Source organism: Nicotiana attenuata, chromosome 7 (assembly GCF_001879085.1).
Source record: "Nicotiana attenuata strain UT chromosome 7, NIATTr2, whole genome shotgun sequence".
NCBI classification, from domain to species: Eukaryota; Viridiplantae; Streptophyta; class Magnoliopsida; order Solanales; family Solanaceae; genus Nicotiana; species Nicotiana attenuata.
The window spans coordinates 67,383,898-67,397,389 of record NC_031995.1 but is presented as its reverse complement, the minus strand read 5'-3'; the positions used below and the strand labels follow the sequence as shown (position 1 = coordinate 67,397,389).

The following is a 13,492-nucleotide window of genomic DNA, read 5'->3' as shown; positions in this document are numbered from 1 at the left end:
AGGTTATCAGTCTGTGATTGCTAGCTGGTTCATGTATTCTAAACAGATACCACAAAAGGGGTTTATTGTCGAATCTGAGGGATAAATTGGAACTGATCTCGAGTTAGGGGATTTGCGGAACCTTCTCTAAACAGCTTGTGACATCTGTGCCCAATAAAAGCTACTGCAAATTTTAGGGATTTTTTGCTCTATTTCTTCAAATGCTGCTGGTTACCATGCTTTTGTGAATGGTTTTGATTACAACTTCTAGGCGTGCTCATACTCTCTACTCCCCACCCTCACTCCCCAACTGCTCTTAATTGTAAAACAATTTTCTGTCTGGAATTATAATCTGTTAGAAAAGATAGAACATAGTAACAAGCTTCTTTTCCATAAGGGTGAGAACGTGAAGATGCTAGAAAGGGAAAGCCTTCGCTAAAGACAATAAGTTGGTAACACAGAGTAGCTGTGTGATAGGTGAGATATATGATATAGAAAAAGGGGATAGTGAACAAGTGGCACGGCCTAATGGAAGGACATCATGAAGCTACTAAATGATTTAGAAAAGGAGATGATTTGAGTGGTTGGTGATAGCAGAAGATTTTCTCTGTGATAAACATTGGTGTGGAGTGGATGTTTTGAAGCAGATTTCAGTAGATATATGCTACTTTTCTTTTGAATAAAACTTTAATGGTAGCTGAATTTACGAACAGAGAGAAGAACCATGGTTTTGGATTACAAAGTTATGAGAAACTTGCATGACTATCAGGAGATGGGGGAAGTTGTCTATAAATTTGCTTCATTCCTTCAATTTTCAAGAGAAAGACAAGGATTTGTGGAGAAATTTCAATTGAAAACAAGGATTTGTGTGGCATTGGGGCTGGCAGGGTAATGCTGTGTCCTTTTTCTCTTTTAAATCCTTTTGTACGTCACTTTTAATATGTAAGCGATCTTCAAATTGTGAACTCAATAGTTCCTACTTCCTAGGGAAGTCAGTTTTGCATTTGTTTGGACAATCATGGGCGTCATTCTTGCTACTGAAATTTATAGAAAGAGAAAAAAGATCCTTGTGATATGGTTCTTTACATGTAAGGGAATTCAAAGAAATCTCATCCTCGTCTTTTGCATTGAAATTTTGCTCTGAAGTTGTGGTAGGAGACGCTTAACATGTTTGGCACATGTGTGGGTCATACCAAATAGAATAAAGCAGCTGATGAGCTTTTGGAATATCGGGGGATTCAGGTGGAGCAGATTCAACAGAAGGAAAGCATGAGGCTAATAGCTCATGCTACAAAATGGACTGAATTTTGCTGGTTTTTGTATGATTGCCCCTTGTGTAGATACTTAGGTTAGCTTTCTGGAAGGAAATTTCCTTGCACAGTCCTACCATATGTGGGGTTCCTATAGGAGATTATTTCTTCTTCTAGCTATAAAATTCCAATGCTAATCAACTTCAGTTTTCCTAATTATTTGTGTATCCACTTGCAGTTCGTCAATTTTACAAAAATCATGTCTGAGCGTTCAGCGATGGAAAAGAAGGAAGCAGCCTTTGCTCTTGCCGCACTCATGGAAATTCCGATTCAGTACCGAGCCACACAAAGGCTTCAATTCAGAGAGTGAGTAGCATCTATTTGTGTTCATTTTTCTTGCAAGTAGAAAGCATCTACATGAAGCCTAACCTCTTCAAAATGTGTCCTTAGAAGCAAAAGAGGCCCTCGGACAAGGCCACTTCCTCCTCCTCGTGAAGTAATTGATCATGACAGTGCAGTCAAATCATTGCCACATGCGACAAGCTATGAACCTGCTGACCCTGGAGCTGCAGAAAGAGTAAGTGTTTATTGTATTGTTCTTGCTCTTGTTGTAAACTCATTGATCACAACAGTCTATTTCTTTCGTTCTGTTCATTTTTTTGAATAATATTTTCCATTTTCCTTAAGGATTGTCCCATTTGCTTGACAAACCCAAAGGACATGGCTTTTGGATGTGGTCATCTGGTAAGTGATTATAGAAGTGACACTTAGCTACTATCAGTGTTGAATTCAATTCTTAAAATCTATCCATTGCATAATATTTTCATGTTTCCATGTGGCGTTTGACCCTATAGTCAATTGGAGTATACGATTTGAGAATGTCTAAATGGCCATGTCTTCTTGAATTGCATTAACACTATGCTGCTTAGATCAATTCATTTTCCATAAAGAATGATGACAATAAGGATCTTGTCTTTGAAGGTAAACAAAATGGTGGAAGTTAGTGGTCAGAGAATGACATGTTTAGTTTGCAATTTGTTTTGGTTTCCCTATCCAATCCTTTCAAAGAAATCATTTGAGAGTGTCACTAAATAGTGAGGGTATCATTTTCTGGAATTCCTTACAAACGTTATTCAAAAGGAAAACAAGCTTGAATACTGGCATTCTGACATTTTACATAGTGAAATAACATTCACCTACATTTCCTACTTAATCATGCATATCCTGCCAGAATAATAGAAATTAAGATACTTGTATGAAATAAAGATATCTCTATTTACACTGCACGACTACGGTTATCCTAATGAACTTATTCACTCCAAAGCATTCTTTAAAGCTTGGACAATAAGCACATCTAACCTGTGACTTAGGAGATTCGATGTGTGCCCTATTTGAATGATCATAATGTTTAGCTCTTTCAAGGTCACTTGGTAAGGCTACTTCATCATGACCAATGAAAGGGGGCCCATGTTTAGTGCTTTCAATTGTCCTAGTACTCATGCTGCCACTGATTCTCATGTTCTGGATTCTCCTAGCTCGTATCGTCTAATTTTTGCTATTAGCATTTGAATTTTAGATGACCTACAGCTCTTACTCATGACCGAGAAATGGCTATCAAAAATTTTGCCTTGTGTTTTCTGAATCAGACATGCAAGGAGTGTGGTGTCACAATAACAATGTGTCCTTTATGCCGAGAGCCCATTACAACTCGCATAAGACTGTACGGCTAGATGCACAGTACTATCTCCTGAACTACCTAAAATCCGCAGTTTCTCCAGGATGTCAACTAAAGACGACATTCCGGAGGTGTAAACTTTCCTTGTACCTTGAAGAAGAGCCCTCAGGCTGTCAGTCATATCATAGCTGATGTGAAATATATCAAAACTGTAAATGAGCTGTAACCTATGTATAGCTTATCTAGAATTCTTCACCTGTCCTATTTTTTGTATGGACATTTTTAGTACCTATAGCAAAATGTACATAACTAAATGTATGAGAGACATCTATGTTGATACTTGATATTCTTGTCACTGATTCTGTTACCTCTTTGTTTTTGATGAAAACAAAATTTTCCATACTACTGAAAATCGCCTACTCTATCCATGAGCAAACGATCTTACTACCTTATCTCTCTGTCTTTAATCGGCTTAACCACATAGGATCTTTTCGAGAGTGGAAGGTCAGTGGTTAAGTGACTCTCAAAAGTCAGTCTTTTGTATCGTGTCGAGAAATGACAGAGAGATAAGAACATTCTTAAAGAGTTTATTGTTGAATTGATCTCAAAATTGGATCTCAATAGTAGCTGTTGCCCAAAGGTGCTTTATGGAAGTCAGTTCAGAGCAGTGTAAGTTCATTCAGTTGATCGACCAAAGATCAGTTCTTGCTTCTTCTTTTTTCTGCTTGTTTCGCACGTGTCTTATTTAACCATCACCGACCACTCTACTACCCATAGAGTTCTGGCTCTCACTGGTCAAACTTTCGGAAGTTAAATTGCTAAGAAACATATTCCAGCTACTCCAGTTCTTTCTGTTGCTGTAGGTTCAACTGTCATGTGAGGTCATACGTGCTATTAATGATTGGGACAACATTATATGGGTGGCGGTTCAGAGGTAGTTTTCTGGTGAGGAACCAATAGAGGTGAATTATTTCTCTGAGAAGGTGATGAGTGAGGTGGCTTTTTGAAAGATGAAAGATAGTGAATGGAAGTAAAAAAAAGGAGTCAAACTTGCTCCTAAAGTAACATTGCAAAATGGTCTAGATATCCCTCCATGAATAGTTGGTCGCATGGGGGCGTGGGAGCCATGCTAATCAAATCCAACTAATGCTTATGCACCACTTTTGTAGACGCCTGACCCCAACTATTAACGAAATGCATATCTGGACAATTTCGCTTAGTTCAAGGATAAATTGGGACATTTTCCCTCCTTTAAATAATATCTATTTGGTCTTCATAAAGTTTGTATCTATGCATTGATTGAGTATCCTAAGACTAGTAATAATAAGTTTTGGTACCTTCAATTTTTGAAGCCTACAACAGTTATTTCTGTGCCCTCGGACTAGAGCTGGTCTTGGCAAGGCCCGCAAGGGAATGAATTTCATAGAGCAGATTTTAGCTTAGTCTGATTATCAATTTCATCTTCAGTGTTATGATTTTAGCAGTTATGCATCCATGCCAACAGTTGCTCTTTCACAGTTCCATCCCCTCCAGTCAAAACTAGTGACTCGATCAGAAATATCCTATAAAACATTGACTAAAAAGAGCAACTGACATGTACAAGCAGAATGCAACTTCTTCAAACCAACCACTGTTTTATCAAGGGAAAACTGCTAAAGATATGACAAACTTTTAACTTTGATCACAAGTTCCCGGAGCCAAGTACTTTTTATTGATAAGAGGGAATACAATCCCTGTATTGACATTGAGTATAATTTAATCAATGAAAATTACATGATCAGGCCTTAGCCTAAGATCACTATATAACAAATAATGGACAATTGGCCTAGAGTTCAACAAAAGCCAGTACAAGACTAGTATTTGACTAATAAACAAGCACCGAGCACCGTTGCTTTGAAATCCTTCTCTTTCTCTTCTCATCATCAAATGGCTGCACATAAATAAAGTAATATTTTATATAGAATTCATGTGAAAAGCAATATCTAAACAAATTAACACAAATGGCTAGATTATAAGCAAATGTCCTTATTTAGTTGTGTGATCAGCTTGTAGTGATGATGCTCTTTGGTATTACCTGGGGGCTGAATAAGTGAGGAACTCTGATCCTTTTTGAGCCATCAGGAAGACGTTTGGATGGAAAATGACTCTCTCCAGCCATAAAATCACCACAAACCTGCAGAAAAGGGAGCCAATCTTTTAGAACCCATTCTTGGAGAGCAGTATAGGCATAACAGAAGCAAACTGGTGCAAAATGAAATAAGTGAATCTTCAAGATCACACTAAGAAAGTTTGGTTCCTTAACCAACATTATAAAGGTGTAATCAGATTGCCAAAAGAAGGGCATATATCTGCCGATCTTTCAGATGCCTCAGTTCTATGGAATTTAACAAGAGTACAACCAGTCCTAACTAGCATGATGTGGAAAAGACGGTCACATTTGACCAGAAGGATGAGGCAGAATTAAAAACTAAGTCTAAATGCAGGAGATATCTGCTGGTTTACCTGATTCTGAAGAGTTTCAACCAATGTGTCTTGACAGCATGATGCATGCACACTTTCCAGATTGGGGCATTGAAGTAGCAATCTTTCTGTAGTCAAGTATAAAATTTATAGCTCATTTAAAGAAAGAAAATCCCCAAATTTCAAAGAGATCACAACCTAAATGAGGGTCATGAAGTGCAGACCTGGATTCAAGTTTGTACAAGAGTTCAGGTTCAAATCATTAAGCTCTGGGCAATTTAGATATAATGCCTGCAGGAAAATTTCAATAAGATACAGGAGCAATGACATGAAGAAACCTTATATGTAATACAGATAATTCTTACATCTAAGCCAGAGCAACCCCATAAGCTGAGTTTCTTTAAGCGGCTGTGTTTGATAATCAGTTTCTGATATATAAGGTGTATTTTACTAATCGGTGTTCTTTGTAACTCGCCATTATCATTTTCCCGAGTTGTTGGACTGTCTAAATCTGGATCACATATGGTCATTCCACAGTCCATTATCTCTAGATTAGGCAACTGAGCTGTTGCAAATTGAATGCCACCTAGAGGGTAATCCAACAAGAAAGCAAAAGATATTAGTGAGTATCCTACAAATTATGCTGGGTTTGGATAGTCAAAGAAGCAAATTTGAGTATTACTTGAAGTGATATTTGGACAAAGAGCAAGGAGAAGTTTAGACAATGTCTCTGGAAATACATTGCATATTATCCCAATGCCACTGTCACTAATACTAGACCTGCAACAAGAGAAATAGTTGACATTAGAAATCCAGGCCCATGCCCATTCTCACTGAAGTCGTTGCTGTGACATGAGCAAAATTTTATTCTAAAGTAACTTCCCAATCCACAGAAGTATATTAGCCTCCTAGTCAACCGTCAAAGTTGATTCAATTGCTACCCTAATGTATTGCTAAAGCAGCCTTCAGTATACCATAAAAAGGGCAGCTCTTTTTTTACTTTATGTTTTTTTTGTTTTACTTTAGGAATGTACTGACCTTTGAGGACATTCAGACATCCCAATAAAAAGAAAATAAAACTTGTAGAAAAGAATTCACCTGTCATACTACTTGGATAATATTAGAATATGTCTACTTATAACCTAACACTCCATTATTTTCCGTCCCCGACAATATGGAGAAACCAAAGAAAGCGCCAAGAAGTGAAACTTACCCACTCAAATCAAGTAACTCAAGCCTTGAGTAGCTCGAAGCAATAGCAGCGACAGATGCATCAGTTATTTCTGACCCTAGTACAAGGGAAAGCATTCGTAATCCCCTGAAATTTAAGGCAGTAAAATTGAAACAAATAAGCTTCATGAAGGGATATTAGATGTATCTTCATAAAAGACAAAGTTGTCAAGGAAAAAGTGTAAGAATCCAAAATCAAAGACCATTACAAACCTTAAATTTGCTGCTGTTAGAGCAAGCACAACAGCATGTGTAAGCCGAACAGAAGCAACATGAATGTTCTGTAGTCTTGGGCAGCTCCTTCCAAAACCATCTACCATAGCAGTAAGATCAGTGGTATCCTTCTCTTGGCGAGAAAAATCCAGGGAAATCTCCTTTAAATTGGGGCAGTTGAAGACCTAAGCAAGTGAATACATGTAAGACATAGGTTTGTGCCAGGGAAAATGGACTAAACTTGGATAGCTATTTGTGTGACTTAATGCCATAATGTCATCAAACAGTTTACCGTCTTAGAGTGACAAAAGAGATCCGAAAGGCAAAGAGTGGAAAGGCTGGTTGAAGAAAGAGTAAAGGGCCCAAGATTTGAACAGCCTTCCATCTTGAGATTGGTAAGGCACCTTCTGTCAGCAACAAAACGGCCTAATTCATCCCTATATAAGACATATGGGTTTTACTAGATACCATTAGATCACATTAATGTTGATAATACTTTCAAAACATTACTGAATAGAAAAATAGGCCAGCTCTTGAAATTCTATTAGGGTCTTCCAGAAGATGTCTAATTATGCAAAAATTACCAGCATTATAATTTGGACACCAATTAAGATATTAACAGTAAAACAATATGGATGCCAAATAAGAACAGATCATGTTGGGCCAATTCAAAAAAAAAAAAAACAAGTTTGATACAGCTATGATTGGCAGATGAGATTCATGTAATGTTTCTCGTGTGATACTATAAAAATACCATGCCATTTTAATATGGTTTATAGTGTGAGGTAGATAACATGGATGTGCAGTCATACAAAATTAGATAAGACTAAATATAATCACATTTGACAGAAGAGGTAAGAACTAACATAGAGGATAAATAAGAGAAGGTTGTTTGAGATGCATCAATATATAGGTGTAAAACTATAGTGATTGACAGTATTAAAAGGGAGCGAGAACACAATGCAATAAAAGTTATTTATAGGGATTAAAGCTCAAACATGTTGATACACTTACTTTTACCTATGTTCATTAGAAGTGTTTTGATCTTGTTAGATATTTGTATACTGATTAAAAATGCAGGGAAGATCTAATGGTAATCTGTAAGAAAACCTAAATTATTGAATAGTGGATAGAAAAGGATCTAAATCAAGCAAAATGAATAGCGAGGAATCATATATCAACTCCAACTAACTTGGAATTGACACATAATTCATGTAGTTGTTAGAAAGTGAAGTAGCATAATCACTGACTTCCCAAACATAGCCCTTTGCATTCAATGAAACTGAAAATGAATGAATAAACTAGCAACAAATCCATTGGCAAAAGAGTACTGCTAACAACAGTACCAGCTAAAGAAATCAAGATCCACAAAAATAATCAGGAATATTCTACTTGTGCATTGACTCATCATAAAGCGCATATGCTGCATATGACTTATGAAAGATAGTAGACATAATCTGACCAAAAGACAACTATGATATTCATTTGCTATAATTAGAGATCCGAAGCATACCCTGTGATCCGATTAACTGAGGTATCTGAAGTAAGAATCTCCATTGAATCCAGATTAGGGCAGGAGAATGCAATGCAGGCCAACATTGTTGCATCCACATCACTGTCAACACCAAAAACAGTAAGTTAATAGTATTTCATATGATATACATCAATATCTTCATTAGCCTTCAATAAAGCTGCTGTTTTTATTCATTAAAAAGCCAATCCAGTTAATAAATCTATAGATCTAAGTTCTAACCATCATTCATTAATTAAGCCAACCTTTCCATTCTAAGTGAAAGCTTAACAAGTCCAGGACACTTCTGCAACACCGATCCAACAAGCCCAATTTGAGCTTTCACAGGAACTCCAAGTCGAAGCTCTTCAGCCGACTTCCAGATCCTTCTAGAAACATCCCTCCAACCCTTGCACACCTTCGCCGCAGAAAGCAGCGCTGATGGAGGCAATCTCTTAAGCACTTCCCACAAAGCACTCGCTGGTAACTTCCCGGACCCACCTAAATCCAACTCATTCTCCAGATCCAAACATTCCACGTCATCATCATCCGATCCAGGCGACTCAACATCGCTGACATCGACGTCATCGAAAGAAAGCGCTCGCCGAAGCTGGGGAAGTGGCTGATGTGGCGGGGGCAGAAGTTGCTGAGGACGAATAACAGAGAGCGGAGAAGGGAGAACAAAGGATTTGGATTCGCTAGGCAGGGGAGTAGGAACTTCAGTAGGATTATTATCATTAAGGTCCTTAGAGATATGGCAAACGTGGCCTTTTTTGGGTTGCCCACATCGGCCGCAGTTGTAGCTACCGCGTTTTTTGCCACGCTTGTGGACGAAGGCGTCGGAGATGGGGGTGGAGGGGTGGGGATGGGGGATTTGCATTTTTTGGATTTGAGAGTGAAAATGATTTGACTGTGTGAAAGTGAAGGGGAGAGGAGAGAATCAAGGAGATGAGTGTGTGTGTGTGTGTGTGTGTGATAGGGGCGAAGAAATAAAAGGCGGGGGATGTGGGTCGGAAAGGCGCGGGAGTTTTGGGGAAATTTGGCGCCTGTGTCTTTGAATTTTATATTTGTAAATGGGGTGGAGCGCTTGAAGGAGCGTGTTATGTGCTACTGTGTCGTCACCCACCTGGCTCGAGTGCTAGAAAGTAATGATTTTTATCTTTGTTTTGTTATATTTTTTATTTGGAACTCTTTATCTTGCCCATAATTGTCCTTTCAATTATTTTCTTTCCTTTTTTCCCTCACTTGTAGGAGATTGAGTTGCTTATTCTTTTAAGGAAAATATATTACTTTTTTGTGAATTTATCTTAAATTGAGATGTTTTTACTTAATTTTATTCCAGTTTTGTGAAAGGGAGTAATCTCATATTTCACCTTGAATTAGTAAAAAAATAAAGAATTTCTTACTCTTCATGAAGGATTAAATTCAATAATTGGATATTTTGTTGACCATTACCATTTAGCTATTATAATTCTTTTTCTAGTAAGCGGGTCACAGATATAACATCAACGGGATCATGGACTAGTGACGAGCGCAGAACATAATATTAAATTAAGCATGTGATGCATCAAAAATAGTATAGAAAAATGTTGAACGTATAGGAATTGGAGCAGTTATCAATTAATTTTTTCTTGGCTAAGTGAAAGTAAATTCAAGTATGTTTTTTTGAAGTTCTAAAATAAGAATTTAAAGTGATCTAAAGTTCTAAACTAATATTTAAAAAAATTACCAAAGGAAGAAGACAAGGAACTTGACTTGAGATGATTAATTCACAATTTGTTTCTTGAGTTAATATCTATTTTTGAACATAAATATTAATTACTTCTCTTGAATAAAAAAATCAATTAAACGAAGTCTCATCTCAAATAACCATTAGTCTAACGATTCTAGAAAAGCATTTAGAGTTCAACAAGTATATGAACAATAAGTAACATGTTATAAAACAATAAAAGTAGAAGAACAATATTGCAGAGACAAGACAGAGAGAGGGAGAGAATTCTTATTGATATGGGATGAATTGCAATAGAATAGAACCCTCTATTTATAGGGAGATGGTGACTTAGCCACCAAGCAATGAATCCTAAAATCTCTCTAAATATAGACATTCACCATAAATACAATTCTATTTATAACACTCCCCCTTGAATGTCTATTCAACAGATAATGTGCCTCGTTAAAACCTTAACTAAAATAAAACCCAGTGGGAGAAAAAATTATAGTAAAGGAAAAAGAGTACACATATCTAACAATACGCCTTTTGGTTGCCTCGTTAAAAATCTTGCAAAGAAAACCCGGTGGGACAAAACCCTGTAAGGGAAAAAGAATACAACGCGTATTAACTCCCCCTGATGAGAGCATCAATTCACATCCTTAAGCATTTGCATTCCAATCCTGTGCACCATTTTCAAAAGATCTTTGGTAGAGATTTGATGAATAAATCAGGCATATTAACTTGAATGAATATATTGCACCTTGAAATCATCATTCTTGATAGAGATGAATTGTCTTCATACGATCTTGTTGGAATCGGCAGTTCAATATCTTCACATAGAGGTGAAACTCTTGCTATCATATTATCATGCATATAGTTATAGCAAAATACATTTGTGCACAAATTGCACTGAGGAAGTCGTACTTCAAGATCAAGAATTGTATATGCTTCAAGCAACTTAAATCCTTCATGGATTGTCATATAAGTTAAGTCATATAAGTCATATAGTAGACTTTAGATGCATATCAAGTTTTCATGTCATACTAGACATATAAGATATCGAAAACTGATCACATATCATTGACTTTATACTTTCAAGTATATATATATATATATATATATATATATAACGCTATCATAGATGTCGTCGACAAACATTTTATATCAGTTTCAATATTTTTTCATAAAGACATAACATAGAGATCTCTTCATTCATATTTTCAGGTACCTGAATCTCTCATGAGATTTTATGAAGTGTTATGTCATGTGATCTTCTAGATCACTTGCCTCCTTTATTATGATCATTTTGATCATTTGCTCATCTTCTTTATCAAGAAGTTTATTTGAAACCGATTTGTCTATACGCTTTAAGCGTACCATAGACTTTGTCCTTCTAGGACTTAATAGGAGCATTTGCAATGAGAATATAGTTACTTTCTTTGGGTCAGCAAATGCGTCTGGCTTGCTTTGCAATAAATTGCACATGAATTATCCTTTTATGAACTTCAAGTTCATATTATTTTATTCGGGGATCTAGATGTATAAATGATAATTCATTCCATGTAACTTTTTCTCAACTGTTGTATCTTGTCTCCCCCTCATGTTAGAAAAACTAACTTGTTTCCTCAACTTTGAGAACCCATCTTTGTGCGTTATGGTGTTAATCAAAATATACACCGCACATCAATAATAATGAGATAGAATTATTTGGTTCCTGACCCTGAAACCACTTGTGAGGGGAGAATGTAATATACTTTCGTATATAACCTATATCAAACTGATATAGATAACTTTGTTCTCATAAGCAATAGTTTAGCTATTAAGTGGAGGCACTCAATAAATCATTTTGCTAAACCAACTGTGATGTAAACCAACTTATCAAGATGAACTATCTTGAATAAAAAATCTGGAAATTATGCTCTAAATTAAATTATTGAGCAAGTTACCTCGCAAACACCAGGTTGTGGGTTAATAATAATCGCACATGTAACCATCTCATAGATGCATCTTATGTGGTATACATGGCAGGTGAATGGGCCCATATTCACCTTCGATATTTCCAGCATTTATGGGATTCAATCCCAATTTTAGTCGGTCTATTAATTAATGAGAACAAGCAATGTAAGAGAATTCGTAAAGAACTTTCTAGTTCTTTAATATTTACCCATGTGAACTCTCTTTTATTTTTGCACATCCACTTGAATTAACATGGCTAAACCAATTATGCCAACTGGATAAATTATCAATATTGATAAACTTCAGGTTTACACCATGATATGTGCAATTATGAATAAACTCCAAATTTATTATGATATGGGTTTTTATATCAATAAATATCCACTTCATTGTGGTACTCTTTTGTTTATGTAGTACAAATTGGAGAATAAAGCGGGTAGCTTTTCACATACATAGAACAAATTGGAGAATAAAGCGGGTAGCTTTTCACATACATATTACCCCACTACAAGTTGTAGTAATAGAAGATATTAAATCTTTCCTTTATTTATAGTCTCAATATAATCAACCGCTTTCGCGTATACTTTGGAAACTGAATAAGTTTCTTTGAGACTTACTACAACACAATACCTTATTGGTAATTAATTGTGTTTCTCCAAAATAGTATAATTGGCTCTTGCAGAGTTCTCAATTAATTTTGTAGTACCACATATTCATCAACACCTATATGGTGAATATCTCTTTTAAAGAGAAAGTTGTACCATTATGGTTATGGTCAAAATTATATGCAAGATCTGTTTCTTGCATTACCGTTGTCTTTTAACAATCACAATGCCAAAATATTTTGGCGTACAATAGGTACGTGACCAATGACCATTCATGCCATAATAATGACATTATTTTCTTATATCATCTCAAACCTCCTTTTAGAGGTGAGTGCGGTATATTCACTACCACTAGCACGTCCATATTGTTCCAAAAATAAATATGTATTAATAAATCACATGTTGTCACATTCACATCATGAATGGACCATAATCATTTATATGTGCTTTACAAATCTCATGTCAAATGGATGACAAACATTACTTTCACAGAGTGAAGGATTGTTTTGAGAATCCTTATTATTCTCATTATCACAATGATGACAATTATAATTTCGTCTATTATCATGTCCATATTCATTGATACCTTCACGATAATAATTTTGTCTTCTTTCAGACTTATCATATATTGCTACCACATTCTCTTAAGGGAATGAGAATGAAGCAAATTCAATGGGACAAGTTTTCAGTTCTTGTGCTCGCGATCATACATGACTTTGATCATGGCAAGACATAGAAATTTTACCACTTCGAGTGGTTATAATTTCTTACTAACTCCATTAGAGTTATAATCAAATTTATTTTCCTTGCTTGTATTTAAAATCAAATTATAAAATGAAAGAAAAAAATACGGTAAAATACATACCTTAAATCCAGAATAGAGAAAAATAAGATAAAATACTT

General features: G+C 35.9%; 2 protein-coding genes across 3 annotated transcripts in view; one reads left to right on the top strand and one right to left on the bottom strand.

The window, feature by feature from the left end:
- LOC109229252 (E3 ubiquitin-protein ligase RGLG1) overlaps nucleotides 1-3,271 on the top strand; it is a 7,074-nt gene extending 3,803 nt beyond the window's left edge. For both annotated transcript variants that reach the window (XM_019394630.1, XM_019394631.1), the window contains exons 9-12: nucleotides 1,468-1,595; nucleotides 1,680-1,806; nucleotides 1,917-1,973; nucleotides 2,876-3,271. In XM_019394630.1, the coding sequence (XP_019250175.1) occupies nucleotides 1,468-1,595; nucleotides 1,680-1,806; nucleotides 1,917-1,973; nucleotides 2,876-2,959 (396 nt within the window). In that variant the 3' untranslated portion in view covers nucleotides 2,960-3,271. The remainder of the gene's footprint in view (nucleotides 1-1,467; nucleotides 1,596-1,679; nucleotides 1,807-1,916; nucleotides 1,974-2,875) is intronic.
- Nucleotides 4,581-9,332, bottom strand: LOC109229251 (F-box/LRR-repeat protein 17). Its single transcript, XM_019394629.1, has 11 exons — nucleotides 8,584-9,332; nucleotides 8,321-8,422; nucleotides 7,100-7,244; nucleotides 6,808-6,992; nucleotides 6,578-6,682; nucleotides 6,047-6,144; nucleotides 5,730-5,950; nucleotides 5,589-5,655; nucleotides 5,407-5,492; nucleotides 4,979-5,077; nucleotides 4,581-4,834 (listed from the first exon to the last, which is right to left on the bottom strand). The coding sequence occupies exons 1-11, from the start codon at nucleotides 9,195-9,197 to the stop codon at nucleotides 4,769-4,771; spliced, it is 1,788 nt and encodes a 595-aa protein (XP_019250174.1). The 5' UTR covers nucleotides 9,198-9,332; the 3' UTR covers nucleotides 4,581-4,768.